We start from the raw sequence: 19,946 nt of genomic DNA on the forward strand, positions 1-19,946 counted from the left end.
CGCATTATCATATAGAGCTTATTTGAATCCAGACATTCAGACAAATCTCGTGGGAGTCTAAATCAGTCTGCGATTCATAATTGAACAGCTCGAGGCGATAGATTAGTATGACAACAAAGATTAGAGTCTCTGGTTAGTTTTTTACGTTCGGGACAGTGTTGCTTATGTTCACAAATAGTGATTAAATCGCCCGAGGCTGCGAGAATACCAAGGGCAAAATTTGTCAAATGGCATGGTGTCCCTTGTACTAGAAAATTACCCCCGTTATTCATCCGATTCTCTTACTAAAGAACAGAGCAATGCGTATGAAAGTAACATTAATACAAGGTGGCATATTCCGAGAAAAAACGAAGGCTCTTTTATTGTGTTGTCAGTATTTTTCAACAGGATGAATTACCAATACCGAGGCCGCATTACGGCTGATTCCACACAGAAATGAAATTCAGATGACGATTTTTTATAGATATTTTTATTTCTGTTTTTACAGACTTTTTGTCACAACAAAGTCAGCAAGAGCATTTTTTTTTTGTCCATTACATTGTAGTAATTCATTTTAAAGCAACCAAGAGAGGACCAGTAACCATTTCGTAGCGTAAAAGCAGAGGCAATGTTGACATGCAGCAAAACAGGCAGGGCTTCTAACCAAATCCAACGCAAGGGGAATACTAAGAGCCCCCATCTATCCCGTTTCAACTCTAACCCCCAATTAAGCCATCATCCAGAGCCCCCCGGAGCCCATCAATTACAAAATACACAGAGAAGCTGCAACAAAACGGGAGTTTTTGCTCTGAAATCTCACTTCAGGGATGACAAAAATGAACACGTTTCTAAAATTCCTTATTCTATTATGTGCTGTTAACAAAGCTTCAAAAAAAGGGAATCAGTAACAGATCTTTTTTCTTTTTTTTTTTTAAATTGCAACATTCAAGTCTTTCTAGTAGCCAGCATGGTGATTGGTCAGAGAACATGATATCTTTTTAAGCATTACCAACGTAAAATCTGTCAAAAAACACCATCTGATATGTAACTGATGAGCCAAGTAGAAAAGAAAAGAAAAAAAAACCTCTGGACCTCTCAACTGACGTTTTTCCAAAATTTAAAGATTGGAGGGACAGTTTGGTTTATTAAAAAAACAAATCAAGGTAGAGGAAGAGGCCACACACAATCAAAAGGTTAGGAAACTTTATGACCTCTCTTTTCCAAACTATCTAGTATAGTACAGTGCAATTACTGTTCATGAGATTAAGCCCTCGCCTTAAAATACTTATACTGAAGTTAAAAATGTTAACAGATTATTGATCCATTACCGTTTGGTTTCTTTACAGTTTTACAGAGAGTTGCAAATGAGACAGAGAGAGAGAGAGGGATGTGTATTTAAGTGCTAAGCTTTGCGTTTACATTATAGTGATTTCTAGTCTGAGCAGTGTTCTAGGATCCAAGTGTGAGAGCGCCAAGACCCCAAGTTTTTAGGACCCGAAAGGAGACACAACCGACGAGTTCTTCTGTTAAATGGCTACAAACAAGAGGCCAAAAGAAGAGAAAATCCTATCCCAAAAACTTAAGGGAAAAAAAAACAAAACAAAAAAAAAAGGAAAAGGGAAAATCACCAGACAGACAAAATGACCCTCTAACAAACAGACAAAAGCAGTGCTAAGACAGAGGTTGATCGGGTTAAAAGGGGCGAGTCCATCTTCTGTCTGGGGTCCACTGCATCCATCTGTCTGTCCGTTCACCCACCTGTCCAGCCATCTCCCACACTGTGGTGCCTCACTTGAGCAGAGCCTTCATGGCGTCGGTCTCGGCTGCTTCGAAGGCGGTCAAGCCGTCTGGTCCTCTTTGTTCTTTGTCAGCTCCCTGTGGAGGAGAGAGGACATTAATATTAAATATGCTTAGCAGGTACATTAAGTCGTCCTCGCAGTGTGATGTCAATTCTGCTGCGAGTCAAGGGTTAAGGTGAGGAGCAGAGCACTGAATCTATAGTTGTCAGATGAAGCGTCCTGTGTCAGTATGCAAATAGATCAACAAACTCCAGAGCGCCTGTCCCCAAGGTATCGACCAACTACAACGTTTCGTTGGCACACACGGTTTCCAGTGCTCATAAACATTACAGGACACTCCCAGTGAAGAGAGCAAAGTTGAAGCAATGAAGTGGACGTTGTACAATGACACAGCAAATTTTAGTTTGGGTGTGCGTGCATACAGTACGGGAAATTAAGTACTCAATTCGTCAACATGTTTCCAAAGCATCTATTCTCATGAAATTTAGACCAGACATTGGTAATTACTCAAAACTTCACAGCACTACCTAAGTAAAAGGTATTTAATGCTTGGTGGGGACGCCTTTGTTTGCAATGACAGCTTATTTAATGCTTGGTGGGGACGCCTTTGTTTGCAATGACAGCTTCCAGATGTACAAAGAAATTAATCCCTCGCAGGGTTCAGGTGCCATTTTACTCTAAATACTCTAAATCTTGGGAGATTCAGGGGGGCGCGCTGGTGAAACTTTGACTTCAACACATAGTCGATCACCAGACTTGAACCCAATTGAATGTTTGTTTCTGGGGTGGAAAGGGGGTAAATCTAGGTGGCCATTAATGAGCCATGGAGAGCCAACAATGCAGAGAGTGCTTGCATTGTAAGTGTACAGATTTTGGGTCTCTATGGTATAAAGCTTTGTCACCCTTTGCCAATAATGCCTCCTACAAATCTTGCTTACACCCACGGGGCCTTATTAAACGGTTACCTTAGTAAGTTACAAAAAAACTTTTATTTTCCTCAGTCACTAATAACTTGTCAGCTTTTCTTCATGTAAAACAAACTCACTGATGCCGAGGCACAAATCCATTTGAGCTCTGAGGGATAACAGAATAAATAAATGAAGAAGACGTGGGAGTGGACCCAATCATTTGGATTACTAAGAACAAACAACACGTAAAAGAAGAGAGAATGAGACAACGGGCGACGTTTTGAATGCGCATGTAGTGACAACAGATTTAATGGGCAACAGAGGAGTGGAGGGGCACGTAGTGGAGAGACGTCTCTTTGTTTGCCCTGCCAACTTTTAGCCTCTTAGCAAAGGGCTTACGGAGCCAAGGCAGAGAGAGTCTATTGTTGCGTGGAGAAGCAAGCCATCAAAAACAATGTTACCCAGTTCAAGTGCCCAGCAGTGTGGGGATGGCTGTCTGGGTGCAAATTCCATGCCGCAGGAGCAACAGAGCGCGCCCTGAACAAGAGAGATTTACCAGGGCTGAGTGGGTAACCTGTCAGATCTGCATCTCTAATTGGTAAAGAGACGGAGTATGAATGGGTTTTGTAAATACATAAAATGCTTCTAGTAAGTGTGCACCTGTTAAGACTCTACTTATGTCAGAGCCCTTTTATGCAAGGCTTGAACTCTGCTGACCCATAGGAATCTGGGGTGGTAGGGGGGACATTAGCGCATCACGTCGGTGCTTTCAACGTCCCTGTTCTCGAAGTCAACTTTTCTTTAATGTTGCTGTGCGTTCATCTGCTGACCGCTGATTAGTGCGTCGATAAACAACCGAAGCAGCAGGGGGAGGGGTGGTGAATAGGTCTTGACAGTATCTTGACCTGTGTGGCGGCTGTTGCGGTGCATTGTGGGATTTGTAGTACGAGCGGTGGGAGTGTGATTTACCGGCGGGCCATTAATAATAGACCACAGGTGATACATGCTCAGGTGCAAACTGCCACCAGTGAGCGTGTGTTTTAATCAAGCGGCAACCTTCATGGCTGTGAAGTGAAGCTCCTCAAACGTCCACTTGAGGCTGGCTCCATAAGTCCCCATGTTCAAATGTCCAACTTCACAGCAGAAATAAACATGTTTACAGCCTGGTACAAAAAACAGTTTTGGTCTCTGTAGCTAATTTCCCCGTTCATGACAACTGTACTGAGGGTGAATTTATATACAACTCACCTGTTCACATTATATCAAGGCTTAAAGTTTTGCAGGATTAAGAGCGTGGACGCTTTGATTGACAGGTAGGTGCCATCACAGGTGGCTTGTCTGAGCAACCAGGCTTCATTCAGCCCACCTCAGCTCCATGTCTTCACCCATTTTTTTTTTAATTAACAGTGTCAGTTTTGTGATACTGAAGTGAAAATTACTAGCCTGGCTCTGTCCAATGGTAACCCAATCCACCTACCAGAACCTCTGAGATCCTCTAACATATTACATCTTTATAACCACAGAAAGAACTAAGTGTAACTGTATGTGTCAGACTACTTATTTGACACCTGTGACTTCCTGGAGTCACAATTCAGTTTTTTTTTTTATATTACCTGCATTCAAACCAGAGCTGAACCAGAGAGATGATGCGGTGTAGCAGAAAACCTGCGTACGGTGTGAAATAAGGTTCACTCATGAGGGCCTTGGTGTCCTGGTCTTCATATTTCAATACACAGAGGGTTCTTTCAGTGTAGTTCATCTTGTCAAATACAAGACAGGACAGATTCCTGAGGGGAAAACCTGAATCCTTCTAATCTGATAATGTTCTAATATTTTTCTGATATGAACAGTTGTTTGACTCCGTGAAAAACAGACAAAGTATAAATAGTGGTAAAGTATTTGGAGTGTTACTTAAACTTTTTCAATAGTTTCTAACTTATTCATATCAGGGACCTGATAACCAATCACTGTGCGCTCCCCTCTACTGGGTTCAGTGGGTGATGGGGAGGACAGGAAGAAGCTTTCTCCAGCCCCTTATTCATTGCTCCAGCTCTGGGGAAGTCATTAGTAGCTGGTTCAAGACCATATCTGGTAACAGACTCTACAGGCCTCATCTTGACCCGAGCTCTTTCACCATCAACACTGCTTTGCCTGGGAAGACACAAAACTGTAGGCCTTGTGTGTGCCCATATTTGAGGTGAACAATCTCATAATGAGCACCACACATAATACCCTAGAGAGTATTCTAAAGGGTCTGCCACGATACCATTTTTAACCTTTGATACCAGTATTAGAAAGTATACTCAATGCCTCTTGATACCGCAGCACACAAAAGACGGTTTATTGTTTCTTTTCTTTTTTTTAGTAAATAATTGCCGTGGTTGCCATGGTGCCGTGTGGTTAGCAGCCAATTACATGGACCTTGTTGTATGGACTACTTCATGATACATAGGGTGACCCATTCACAAAAAGCCACGGCTCTCTTGTTTACACTCAAGAACAGGTGTTGGCGCTAAGCAGACTGGAAATCCATGCTGAGGGCAATTGGGATGCAGAGCTGGCTCCAAGAACCGGGAGCGGAAAAGATGCTACGAACCACGGAAAGTAAGATCTGTTCTAATAAGATGGAGGAGCTTAATATACTCACTTCGGGCTTGCTTACCCTATTTCTAGTAGGTTATTTCTTATGTCACCGTTTAACCCTACATCTCTTGTCTCTAACCGGAGACACATCAGCTTGCCCCCGCCTCCCTCGATATCTCAGGAAAAGCAGTATTTATAAAGTCGCCAAAAAACAAAACTCGTATTTTGTATTTTCACACGCAGTTCACAGCAGCTGAGGAGGCTTGTTGTTAATGAAGTAGCTCACACCTGTGTTATTGTCAGGAGACCAGACAGGAGGAGGAGATTGTGCACGAGTTAATCAGTCGCGGTTGGCGTTCTATAACTTCACGGCATCCCCAGTGACCACCCAGCTCAGTGGCTTGCTTCTGACACCACTTCCATTAATGAGCCTTCCACAACTTGAATAATGACCCCCTCGTGAACACTTGTCACACACAGTCCAAACATTATCCACTCAAAGAGAAGCTAGTAGCCAAGAGAGACGTAGCCTAATGAATAAGAATAGACTCCCAGGGTGTCTCCAGTCAAACTTGACGGAGATGCATCATCATCCTGGATTATGGAGGCACGCAAAGCAGCGCTGGGTCAGTAACGTAATGCCACGGACCTGCCAAAGTGTCCATTAAGTTTTCATTATGCCAACAGTGCATGGAATTGAAAAGGTCTCCCATGCATAAGTCTTCAAATATCGGGCCAGAGAATCGCTCAAAACTGATTTAAAATGCACTGCTTACATCAGATTATCGACCCGCTGGCAGCAGTCAAACATCACTAACCTGTACGAATTTGTAAGAGGGCAAATTATATAAAGATATCGAGCCAAAAGGAAAAGAAAAGTGAAAGCTCGATATCTGTATTGGAACAAGCTGCGTCAGCTGAGCTGTGGTTGAAACAAAGGTAGGTGTTGGAATTTGGGTCATTTCAGGCTGAGTGGAGTCTTGACAGTAATCATGACATCTGCCAAAAGACTAGAAAATGTTACGGATCACAGTTTTATGTAGTTATTAAAACCTTACACCGTTTTACGACAGCAGTGCTCGGGATAGTTTATATTTGGAAGGAAGTTTGCTAATTAAATGCCTCAACAAGCTATTCAGTGTGGTCGCAACGATGACTTCTTTTGGCCATGAAGGCCACCGTAGTGTCTCCTACACATTTGGTATGGGAGGGGTAAGTGAGGGTCGGTTCAGTTGATTGCAATCTGTGATCTGGCCTCTAAATATTACACACTGTGCCTTTAAAAAGGGACACACGCAGTAATTAAACCTTATGTGGTTACATTTAAAAGACAAGGCAACCATGGGAACTGACGTGACAAAATAAAACAGTTATTCTAGCCAGTGGTCGTGTTCCTCATAGAATAAAAGGATGTGTGTTTTCATGCATGCATGCCTCTGTGTGCCCTTTCATTTTTGACTTAAAATTAACTGGCCAGCCTCTGCAGGCTGTAGTCAGCACTCTCGTCCAGGACCTTACAGCTGGGTCACCTATTGGGTTTAAAGCGGCTTTTCGTAATTCATTGCCAACAACAGCACGGCACGCTGTCAGGGGGTCAGGGGTCGGCTCCCATGAAGCGCCGGGGGAACCGAGCCATTATGCCTGTAAACATAAGAATGTCCGACAGTCACAATTCAGCGTCCTCGGCGGGTTCCTTTTATTCCACTGCATTGTGGTGTGGCTGTTGTGCTACAGGTGCTGGCAGACAGTGTGGGCATGTGGCAGCACAGTCAATGGCGTGGCTGAGGGACAATCTATTCATCTCGTGTTAAGACACATGGCAAGTTTTCAGAGCTGCCAGGGGTGGACGTATTGAGATCGGGCCCCCGTGGTGACTGATGACCTTTTGGCTGCATATGGGTGTTAATCCTTGTTGGCGCTTAGTGAAGAGGAGTGCCGAGCCATGAGAGGGGCAGACCCGTGGGTTCGCTCATATCTTCACCTTCCACCATAATCCCTGTTCAGATGAGCTATAGCTGCCTGTCTTGTCTTATACGATAACACAGACAAAAGGTCCACCCAAGAGATCAGAGGTGGTTTACTTTCATAGCTGCCTGTTGCACATGCCGAAGAGCTTTTGTCTTTCAGAGGGATGTACTGTACTTTACAAGGGATGGTCTGCTGGATTTAAACTGAAATCCCATCACCATTAAGTGGAAGTGACATTACGAAAAGCTCATTAACTAGGAAACAGCTCAAATCTGATCTTGAACTACAGCGTGAACTTCTGTATTTTTTTGTAGACCTACCTCCAGGTTTAGGCTGAGGCATCCTCAAAGTCACGCCCAAGAAATCATTCCACCATCTTTGATGTCACAATGATATTGAAACTCAATGAGCCTATGATGGAGAGAACACCGACAACCAACTGTGCCAAGCAGTTGAACGATGTACCCGTCGATGTTATGCCAGCAACTTCTATAGGAAAGAACTTACTGAGTAGTAAACTGCCATTTTCTTCCTGTTGGCATCGGTTGCTTCTTTTTGGTTTATCTTTGTGCCAACAGCACTGACGGCCAGCTGCCAGCCAGCTGCTGGCTGAATGCTCGCAAGACTCTGCTGGCTTGTTGATGTCAGGGCCAGGGCATGTGGCTGTGTTGATGAAAATGGGGTATTGACACAGACGACGGCAACAGGAATAAGAAAGCAGTGGAGTGCCGCGCATGTGTCACACTAACCGGACACTAGTGTTTCCCATAGATAGGTCACGGTTTTCCCTTTTCAAAAAGGTCCTCAAGGTGCAGCTGAAACTCAACTGATTGAAAATCCGGCCTGAATGGTGCATATGTGATTGTAAAGAGTGTGAAAAATGACTTTCGAAATCGCCTCCCCTAACTTCCCATTACTGAGCCAAGAAGAAGCCACAGTGAAACAACTCTGTAGAGGCGCTTTCATTTAGCCTGTCTGGGAACAGACAGCTGCTCACTCAGTCCCCGAATATGTATCTCTCCTCGTATACACATCAGCTCACAGCAGACTTTGACGTCATGCAGCCCTATAAGTCGCAGTCGCTTCTCTCTCATAGCGGGGCTGAGTAAAACTGGCTGTTTTTGAAACCTCAAATCGTTGACATATCATATCTGACTGAACATGAGTGTCATATGACGGAGGAGCGCCAGAGATAAAGAAGTGACGGAGGCACTGAAAGACAAGTAGCTATTGTTGCCCTCGTTTGCTTGAAATTCATTGTCCGCAGTGGCATCAATTCCGCTGCAGTCTGGCTCATTTGGGCTGGGGTGAAAACAGAAACTCCACCAGCCAATATCAGTCATTTATATGTATATGACTGGCATGTGTGTACTTCTGAGTCAAATATTCAGGTAAGATGTGCAAGAAGAGGCATCGACTTTTCTGAAAGAACGCTCCTGCGACTACAAATGAGGCTTGGTATTTGACTGAGACGGAGCTGCGCGAGTATGTTTCCTTCTGCTGGATGACGCTGGTTGGATTGGACATTCATTATGGTATGTGTGTTATTCGGTAGCATCGCTACGGCCTGTGTGCCAGCTGGGCCTGACTCAGTATTGTTTCTCTTCTCACAGCTGTGACTGTGTGTGCATCCATTTGACTGAGGTGGCATTAAGATAGTTCCAGAGCTGAACAAGGTGGTGAAATGATGGAGCAATGGCCTTTGCACCCGTGAATGACACAAAGCAAGAGCAGCAGATACTGTGTCATGTTTCTATGAGCATTCCAGAACAGCCTCCACGCGACCACGTTAAAGGGCCTTTTGTGCGATGAATTACCTCATCAGCAATCATAGCTCACACATCCACACGCACTAAAGGGGGTGAAGGACGCCGTGACGCCACCTCTGTGTGCAGATGTAGACGCATTAGTTAAGCAAAGTACCAACCTTTTCTAGCAGGACCTTGACACAGGAGAGGTGATTCTCAAAACAGGCAGTCAACAGTGGAGTGAGGTTGTGTTTGTCTGAAGCCTGTAGGGGGAGCGGGGAAGAAAGGCATCAACAGAAATATATATCAAAAGATCAGAAGCACAGCTGCAGACATACACGTCTTACTTTATATCAAAAATATAAAAATAACTTGTGTGAGAGAGGTTTTACTTCTCCCTTATCATGTCCTGCAATTACAGAGCACACTGTGCTTCAACGCTGCATTTATCTCCAGTGTGAGGCTGTTTGTTGGTAAAACTTTAAATCTTTGTGTCTGTGTATGCCGCCTGATCTCAGGCAAGAGGTGAGACGCAGCTTGCCCTGAGCATCACAAAGCACCACAGAAACTCTTTATAGAACACCGCAGAACTACAAATAACAGAAAACCATCTAGGTGTTGTAAATTGTTCTGCCAAGTGTTGGTTTCACACTTAAAATCACAAAGCGTTTGAAGTGCACTGGAGTTTGAAAGATTCATGCCGTGTTGAACATACAATCCTACTGGTTACTGCACAGGCGTAAGAGACCTTTAGAGAGATGAAATCACGACAGAAAGGCTCCAAATTACAGATATCAATACTGTTGGATGAGTGAGTGCCCTTTTAGTGGACATGTATCGTTCCACTACATAGCGCCAGAAGAGACTATCGAGGCTCGGGGGGGCCAATCAGGCTAAATGTGAGGTCTGGCAAGCTGAGATGATTGTTGAGAGAGAGAGGACAATGGCTGAAATAACATGCGATAAACTGGTTTTAACAGCCGGACTGTGTTAGTTCAAACAAACTGATAACCCTTGCGTCAAATCAAGTGGTTTAACAATAGGCTTCGATGTTGAAGGGAAGCAGGCAGCAGAAACAGTTATTTGCTCTGGTCGCTGCAACTCGGACAGTATGCTAATGAACACAGATGAACTGTAAAAGGGTGGTGCTCGTTCTTACATTGACATCTGCTCCCTTAGAAATGAGGAACTCCACCACATCTGTATGACCACAGTCTGCAGCGTAGTGCAGGGGCTTCCTCCCACCCTCTAGGGTCCGGTTTACGTCTTCAGCCTAGAAAAGGGAGAAAGACAACACATCGAACAAAGTTGTCACCAAACAACAATTTGCAAAACGGACATCTGAGGTGATTTAAACGGAAATGGCCGATACAGAAATAGAGCCTGTCGTTGAGCCCTCACACGAAATTCAGAGGAAAATGCATCACCCGCCCCACCTCCTGCAGGGCTGTTAAAACCTCACGCTCACCCACCACGCTCCCCTTACCACACTAACCACACACGCAGCTTCGGGTGACAATACCCAAAGGAAGACATATCAATAACAGCCGGTGCTATCAGTTCTGACTTCTCTTAAAAAACTCTATATGATTAAGTGATTGACTGGAGGAAATGCAGCGGCGAGCGGGACAAAAAGAAGCATTCACTCATTCAGAAAAAGAGCCTCTGTGATAGGAAATAAGCACAGAATTTGCTGAAAGGCCCGGGAATGTAGAAGTATATCTTGTTACACATATGAAAACACCTGATCTGGGGTTGACAGCGCTACCTCGGTTATCTTGTTTCCCTGGAGGAACTAAGACCAAATCTAATAATGCTGAGATGCAAATCACAGGAGGGAACAGAACTATGGCACAATAGGGTCGATACTTTTAGGTATCACCTGTAATTCTGCTTATCATAATGTAATGGATACACCTTAAATAGTGTCCTTTCTTCTCCTATATTACAGTTAAATGATCCACCTGAGCTGATCTGGTTTGACTCAATGAATGAGTTATTATTTCATAAATCCAATGTTCAATCACAAAACTATTTGTTGCACAAGCCAGCTCAGGGCTGTGACCACTATGAACACGTGCCCCAGTCATCATTCCCTTTTTCTGGTCTGTCTTCATCTGTACTTTTAAAATAATGGCAAAAAAAACAACAACAAAAACACGCCCTTCAGAAAAAATATATATATGAACCATGGCAGCAGAGCCTCCCTCCAATTGTCACTCGCTCATTCACCTTCATCACAAACTCCGCTGAAGGTCAACTACAACACGTGGAAGACGATTCTTCATTTTACACTCGGTCCCGCTGAATCCATTAGCAATGACGGATATGGAGGCTCGACCTCTTCTAATAGTGTTTAAATGTTGCCTTCAATGGCTGCAGCGCCAACGGCTGATAAAATTGAAATAGTTTCATTTCCACTATAGAAAAGGGGGATAAAGCGCTGAAGTTGTTTACACCCAGACCCGGTGTGGATAATGAAATGGCTATGACTTACAGTAGGACTGTCAGAAATGGGAAAACGCTGCAACAGTCTAATTCTTCAAAATCCAGGACGTTAAGTTCATTATCAGCAATTTATAAGCCAGACGAGACTCAAAACTTCCAGGGGTGGATGTGTAAAGCCGTTTAATATGCAAGTATGATCATTTCAGCTACATTTACATCTTTCTGAGCAGTTTCTAGCTTCCATGTCATTAAGATATGAGTGGTTGGAAGTGAACATGAAGGTGGAGAGTGGAGAAATTTTAGAGCGATTAAATAACTTAATACTAGCTGTTCAAAGAGTTCAAATTAAAGTTTAAAAAGTGCAAGCCTGCATCTACAGTACAGTAATTTATTTTCACGTCGAAAGGAACCAGCAGAGGTGGTTCGCCCTGGGCGCCTTCCTTTGGAGGCGTCCAACTGGGAGGAACTGGGAGGACACTGCACTTCTGTAGACATTTTTAAAAAACAACTTAAGACACACCTCTTTAGCCTGGCTTTTACCTAAGGTGCCTGATCACTCCCTGTTATCTACTTTTACTGCAACTGTTCTAATATTATGCTTTTTACCCTATAGGTCTCAATTTTTCTTATTATTTGTTTCATTGTTGTAGTTTCATGCTGTTTACTGTTCTTCTAATCTCTAGTTTTTCCATGCAACTTCTTTTATTTTAGGAGCTGTTAGTTTTGTCTATTTCTGTTTTTACTCTGCTCTGTGAAGCACCTTGGGCTACAATTCTGTATGAAAGGGACTACATGGCCCATCTAAGTGTGGGAACCCTTCAGGACCTCCCAGGTTTTGCTGGGAACGTCTGGAGTGAGGTGCCCTACTAAACCCCGCTGCCACCTGACCCGAGCCTGAAAAAGTGAAGGGAAGTGGGTGGATAATTATAGTAAACTGATAGTTACCTAACTATAAACTGTGGGCGGCTGTGGCTTGGAGGTAGAGCGGGTCATCCACCAATCAGAAGATCAGCAGTTCGCTCCTCCAGCCTGCACGTCAAAGTGTCCTTGGACCAGATACTGAACCCCAAATTGCCCCTGAAGGCTGCCCCATCGGTGTATGAATGTGTGTGAATGGTTAGCTCCTAAAAACTGATGAGCAGTTGGCACCTTGCATGGCAGCCAACGCCATTACAATACTCTTTTTATATATCATGCCACTTTTACCCTTAGTACTTGTCTGTTTTGAAGGCTGATTTTTTTTCGTGTTTATTGTGTGAGTTATAGATATTTCTCTCTGTTTAATGTGTTTTTTGTTTTGGTCTTTTCTACTTTTTTCTAATTCTGTAGTGTATGCTACACATGGTGGGATGAATAAAGTATATGTAATCTAATCAGTGTATGAATGTGTGTGAATGGTTAGCTCCTAAAAACTGACGAGCAGTTGGCACCTTGCATGGAAGCCAATGCCATCAGTGTGTGAATGAGATAGGGCTGCCCTGATTAGTCACAATTATGTCAACGAACAATTTTAACCAATCAGGGCGATTTTCCCGCAACTTCCGTCTGCCCGGGGGATTCAACTCGGCGGGTCAGGGATGCCCGCACTGTGCGGGAGGATCTTCTCGTGGGACCTCTCCCACCGGGCACATTTCCTCTGGGTCGGCTTGGAAAGACTCGGGGGCGAAGGTGGCTCACGGCTCAATTTACGTATGATCAGATTAGTCGACTATCAAAATAATCGTTTGTGGCAGCCCTAGAATGAGACACGTAGTGTAAAAGCGCTTTGAGTGGTCGGAAGACTAGAAAGGCGCTATATAAGTACAGCCCGTTTACATTTAATATGACGGGTTAATATGACTGTGAAAGCAGCAGAGGACACAGCTTTGAATCTTTCCTTACAGGAGCTCTGTAGTGAAATCAGTGTGAATGAAATGAAGACTTCTCGAGCACCCCCTGACACAGGCTGGTGTGCAGGGTGTAGTCAGGTGTGCTGTAGCCGGGCCTCCGCCCACCCAACGTTAGCTACACACTCCTGGAGCCCAGGGCCTGTGTGTGTGTGTGTGTGTGTGTGTGTGTAGTGATCCCTTCTTTCTTTCTTGTTTTTCTTTTTTCTTATTCTGTTTCCTTATTTGTCTTTTTCTCTCTTTTTCTTTTCTAGTTTCCCTTTGGTATTTTTTTTCTATCTTCACTATTCTGTCCTTCCCCCCCCCCAGCTTTCCTCCCCCCCTTCCTCTTCCCCGCTCTGAGTCATTGTCCACGGTTCCACGACCATTCTTGTAACAACTCCTACAGGCTCATTTTGATGGCAAGAACACATTACACACTTGACCCAGCTCTTTCACCATCACACTGCTCTTGCCTGGGAAGACACAAAACTGTAGGCCTTGTGTGTTGCCCATATTTGAGGTGAACAATCTCATAATGAGCACCACACATAATACCCTAGAGAGTATTCTAAAGGGTCTGCCACGATACCATTTTTAACCTTTGATACCAGTATTAGAAAGTATACTCAATGCCTCTTGATACCGCAGCACACAAAAGACGGTTTATTGTTTCTTTTCTCTTTTTTTGTAATAATTGCCGTGGTTGCCATGGTGCCGTGTGGTTAGCAGCCAATTACATGGACCTGTTGTATGGACTACTTCATGAACATAGGGTGACCCTCACAAAAAGCCACGGCTCTCTTGTTTTACACTCAAGAACAGCTGTTGGTGCTAAGCAGACTGGAAATCCATGCTGAGGGCAACTGGGATGCAGAGCGGCTTCCAAGAACCGGGAGCGGAAAAACGTTACAAACCACGGAAAGTAAGATCTGTTCTAATAAGATGGAGGAGCTTAATATACTCACTCTGCTTGCTTGCTTACCCTATTTCTAGTAGGTTTTTCTTAGTCACCATTTAACCCTACATCTCTGTCCTAACACGGAGACCCATCGACTTGCCCCGCCTCCCTCGATATCTCAGGAAAAGCAGTATTTATAAAGCCGCCAAAAAACAAAACTCGTATTTTGTATTTTCACACGCAGTTCACAGCAGCAGATGAGCTATGTGCTGAGGAGGCTTGTTGTTAATGAAGTAGCTCACACCTGTGTTATTGTCAGGAGACCGGACAGGAGGAGGAGATTGTGCACGAGTTAAATCAGTCGCGGTTGGCGTTTTATAACTTCGCGCATCCCCAGTGACCACCCAGCTCGGTGGCTTGCTTCTGACACCACTTCCATTAATGAGCCTTCCACAACTTGAATAATGACCCCTCGTGAACACTTGTCACACACAGTCCAAACTTATCCACTCAAAGAGAAGCTAGTAGCCAGAGAGACGTAGCCTAATAAATAAGAATAGACTCCCAGGGTGTCTCCAGTCAAACTTGACGGAGATGCACATCATCCTGGATTAGGAGGCACGCAAACAGCGCTGGGTCAGTAACGTAATGCCACGGACCTGCCAAAGTGTCCATTAAGTTTTCATTATGCCAACGTGCATGGAATTGAAAAGGTCTCCCCATGCATAAGTCTTCAAATATCGGGCCAGAGAATCGCTCAAAACTGATTTAAAATGCACTGCTTACATCAGATTATCGACCCGCTGGCAGCAGTCAAACATCACTAACCTGTACGAATTTGTAAGAGGGCAAATTATATAAAGATATCAGCCAAAAGGAAAAGAAAAGTGAAAGCTCGATATCTGTATTGGAACAAGCTGCGTCAGCTGAGCTGGGTTGAAACAAGGTAGGTGTTGGAATTTGGGTCATTTCAGCCTGAGTGGAGTCTGACAGTAATCGTGACATCTGCCAAAAGACTAGAAAAATGTTCGGATCACAGTTTATGTAGTTATTAAAACCTTACACACCGTTTTACGACAGCGAGTGCTCGGGGTAGTTTATATTGGAAGGAAGTTTGCTAATTAATTGCCTCAACAAGCTATATTGTGGTCGCAACATGACTTCTTTTGGCATGAAGGCCACCGTAGTGTCTCCTACACTTTGGTTGAGGGGAGATAAGTGAGGACGGTTCAGTTGATTGCAATCTGTGATCTGGCCTCAAATATTAACACATCTGTGCCTTTAAAAAGGACACACGCATAATTAAAACCTTATGTGGTTACATTTAAAAGACAAGGCAACCATGGAACTGACGTGACAAAATAAAACTGTTTTTCTCAGCCAGTAGTCGGTTCCTCACAGAATAAAAGGACGTGTGTTTTCATCATGCATGCTTCTGTGTGCCCTTTCATTTTTGACTTAAAATTAACTGGCCACCTCTGCAGGCTGTGTCAGCACTCTCGTCCAGGACCTTACAGCTGGGTCACTATTGGGTTTAAAGCGGCCTTTCGTAATTCATTGCCAAAAACAGCACGGCACGCTGTCAGGGGGGTCAGGGGTCGGCTCCCATGAAGCGCCGGGGGAACCGAGCCATTATGCCTGCAAACATAAGAAGGTCCGACAGCCAATTCGGCGTCCTCGGCGGGTTCCTTTATTCCACTGCATTGTGGTGTGCTGTTGTGCTACAGGTGTGCCAGACATGTGGGCATGTGGCAGCACAGTCAATGGCGTGGCTGAGGGACAATCATTCATCTCGTGTTAAGACACATGGCAAGTTTCAGAGCTGCCAGGGGTGGACGTATTGAGATCCGGCCCCCGTGGTGACTGAGACCTTTTGGCTGCATATGGTGTTAATCCTGTTGGCGCTTAGTGAAGAGGAGTGCCGAGCCATAGAGGGGCAGACCGTGGGTTCGCTCATATCTTCACCTTCCACCATATCCCGTTCAGATGAGCCATAGCTGCCTGTCTTGTCTTATACGATAACACAGACAAAGGTCCACCCAAGAGATCAGAGGTGGTTTACTTCCATAGCTCCTGTTGCACATGCCGAAGAGCTTTGTCTTTCAGAGGGATGTACTGTACTTACAAGGGATGGTCTGCTGGATTTAAACTGAAATCCCATCACCATTAAGTGGAAGTGACATTACGAAAAGCTCATTAATAGGAAAACGCTCAAATCTGATCTTGAACTACAGTGGGTACTTCTGTATTTTTTGTAGACCTACCTCCGGTTTAGGCCGAGCATCCTCAAAGTCACGCCCAAGAAATCATTCTACCATCTTTGATGTCCACATGATATTGAAACTCAATGAGCCCATGATGGAGAGAACACTGACAACCAACTGTGCCAAGCAGTTGAACGATGTACCGCTGATGTTATGCCAGCAACTTCTTAGGAAAGAACTTACTGAGTAGTAAACGCCATTTTCTTCCGTTGGCATCATTGTGCTTCTTTTTGGTTTATCTTGTGCCAACAGCACTGACGGCCAGCTGCCAGCCAGCTGCTGGCTGAATGCTCGCAAGACTCTGCTGGCTTGTTGATGTCGGGCCAGGGCATGTGGTGGCTGGTTGATGAAAATGGGGGTATTGACACAGACGACGGCAACGGAATAAGAAAGCAGTGGGGATGCCGCGCATGTGTCCCACACTACGCGACACTAGTGTTTCCCAATAGATAGGTCACGGTTTTCCCTTTTCAAAAGGTTCCTCAAGGTGCAGCTGAAACTCAACTGATTGAAATCCGGCCTGAATGGTGTCTGATGTGATGTAAAGAGTGTGAAAAATGACTTTCGAAATCGCCCTCCCCTAACTTCCCATTACGACCAAGAAGAAGCCACAGTGAAACAACTCTGTAAGAGCGCTTTCATTTAGCCTGTCTGGGAACAGACAGCTGCCACTCAGTCCCGAATATGTATCTCTCCTCGTATACACACAGCTCACAGCAGACTTTGACGTCAGGCAGCCCTATAAGTCGCAGTCGTTTCTCTCTCATAGCGGGGCTGAGTAAAACTGGCTGTTTGAAACCTCAAATCGTTGACATATCATATCTGACGGAACATGAGTGTCTATGACGGAGGAGCGCCAGAGATAAAGAGTGACGGAGGCACTGAAAGACAAGTAGCATTGTTTGCCCTCGTTTGCTTGAAATTCATTGTCCGCAGTGGCATCAATTCCGCTGCAGTCTGGCTCATTTGGGCTGGGGGGAAAACAGAAACTCCACCAGCCAATATCAGTCATTTAAATGTATATGACTGGCATGGTGTGTACTTCTGAGTCAAATATTCAGGTAAGATGTGCAAGAAGAGGCATCGACTTTCTGAAAGAACGCTCCTGCGACACAAATGAGGCTTGGTATTTGACTGAGACGGAGCGGCGCGATTATGTTTCCTTCTGCTGGATGACGCGTGGTTGGATTGGACATTCATATGGTATGTGTGTTATTCGGTAGCATCGCTACGGCCTGTGTGCCAGCTGGGCCTGATCAGTATTGTTTCTCTTCTCACAGCTTGACTGGTGTGCATCCATTGACTGAGGTGGCATTAAGATAGTTCCAGAGCTGAACAAGGTGGTGAAATGATGAGCAATGGCCTTTGCACCCGTGAATGACACAAAGCAAGAGCAGCATATGGTGTCATGTTTCTATGAGCATTCCAGAAACAGCCTCCACGCGACCACGTAAAGGGCCTTTTGTGCGATGATTACTCATCAGCATCATAGCTCACCACATCCACTAAAGGGGTGAAGGACGCCGTGACGCCACCTCTGTGTGCAGATGTAGACGCATTAGTTAAGCAAAGTACAACCTTTCTAGCAGGACCTTGACACAGGAGAGGTGATCTCAAAACAGGCAGTCAACAGTGGAGTGAGGTTGTGTTTGTCTGAAGCCTGTAGGGGGAGCGGGGAAGAGAGGCATCAACAGAAATATAATCAAAGATCAAAAGCACAGCTGCAGACATACACGTCTTACTTTATATCAAAAATAGAAAAATAACTCGTGTGAGAGAGGTTTTACTCTCCCTTATCATGTCCTGCAATTACAGAGCACACTGTGCTTCAACGCTGCATTTATCTCCATGTGAGGCTGTTTGTTGGTAAAACTTTAAATCTTTGTGTCTGTGTATGCCGCCGTATCTCAGGCAAGAGGTGAGACGCAGCTTGCCCTGAGCATCCAAAGCACCACAGAAACTCTTTATAGAAACCGCAGAACTACAAATAACAGAAAACCATCTAGGTGTTGTAAATTGTTCTGCCAAGTGTTGGTTTCACACTTAAATCACAAAGCGTTGAGTGCACTGGAGTTTGAAAGATTCATGCCGTGTTGAACATACAATCCTACTGGTTACTGCAGGGCGTATGAGACCTTTAGAAAGATGAAATCACGACAGAAAGGCTCCCAAATTACAGATATCAATACTGTTGGATGAGTGAGTGCCCTTTAGTGGACATGTATCGTTCCACTACATAGCGCCAGAAGAGACATCGAGGCTCGGGGGGCCATCAGGCTAAATGTGAGGTCTGGCAAGCCGAGATGATTGTTGAGAGAGAGAGTGGACAATGGCTGAAATAACATGCGATAAACTGGTTTTAACAGCCGGACTGTTTTAGTCAAACAAACTGATAACCCTCGCGTCAAATCAAGTGGTTTAACAATAGGCTTCGATGTTGAAGGAGACAGGCGGCAGAAACAGTTATTTGCTCTGGTCGCTGCAACTCGGACATATGCTAATGAACACAGATGAACTGTAAAAGGGTGGTGCTCGTTTCTTACATTGACATCTGCTCCCTTAGAAATGAGGAACTCCACCACATCTGTATGACCACAGTCTGCAGCGTAGTGCAGGGGCTTCCTCCCCCCTCCAGGGTCCGGTAACGTTCTCAGCCTAGAAAAAGGGAGAAGACACACATCGAACAAAGTTGTCCACCAAACAACAATTTGCAAAACGGACATCTGAGGTGGTTTAAACGACGAAATGGCCGATACAGAATAGAGACCTGTCGTTGAGCCCTCACACGAAATTCATCACGCACCACCCCTGCAGGCGTAAAACTCACGCTCACCCACCACGCTCCCCACCACACTAACCACACACGCAGCTTCGGGTGACAATACCCAAAGAAGACATATCAATAACAGCCGGTGCTATCAGTTCTGACTTCTCTTAAAAACGCTATATGATTAAGTGATGACGGGAGGAAATGCCGCGGCGAGCGGGACAAAAAGAAGCATCACTCATTCAGAAAAGGAGCCTCTGTCATAGGAAATAAGCACAGAATTTGCTGAAAGGCCCGGGAATGTAGAAGTATATCTTGTTACATATGAAAACACCTGATCTGGGGTTGACAGGCTACCTCGGTTATCTTGTTTCCCTGGAGGAACTAAGACCAAATCTAATAATGTGAGATGCAAATCACAGGAGGGAACAGAACTATGGCACAATGGGGTCGAACTTTTAGGATCACCTGTAATTCTGCTTATCAAATGAATGGATACACCTTAAATAGTGTCCTTTCTTCTCCTATATTACCGTTAAATGATCCACCTGAGCTGATCTGGTTTGACTCAATGAATGAGTTATTATTTCATAAATCCATGTCAATCACAAAACTATTTGTTGCCCAAGCCTGCTCAGGGCTGTGACCACTATGAACACGTGCCCCAGCATCATTCCCTTTTTCTGGTCGGTCTTCATCTTACTTTTAAAATCATG

At 44.6% G+C, this 19,946-nt stretch overlaps 1 protein-coding gene across 1 annotated transcript in view; it reads right to left on the bottom strand.

Annotated features, from left to right (window-relative positions):
* Positions 1-451: 451 nt before the first annotated feature.
* The window catches only part of mtpn (myotrophin), a 31,406-nt gene continuing 11,911 nt past the window's right edge, over positions 452-19,946 (bottom strand). Inside the window, exons 2-4 of the mRNA XM_010738901.3 lie at positions 10,145-10,258; positions 9,165-9,248; positions 452-1,854 (exon numbers count right to left, since the gene is read on the bottom strand). Coding sequence (XP_010737203.1) covers positions 1,768-1,854; positions 9,165-9,248; positions 10,145-10,258 — 285 coding nt within the window. The 3' untranslated portion in view covers positions 452-1,767. The remainder of the gene's footprint in view (positions 1,855-9,164; positions 9,249-10,144; positions 10,259-19,946) is intronic.

Source organism: Larimichthys crocea, chromosome XX (genome assembly GCF_000972845.2).
Source record: "Larimichthys crocea isolate SSNF chromosome XX, L_crocea_2.0, whole genome shotgun sequence".
Taxonomy (NCBI): domain Eukaryota; kingdom Metazoa; phylum Chordata; class Actinopteri; family Sciaenidae; genus Larimichthys; species Larimichthys crocea.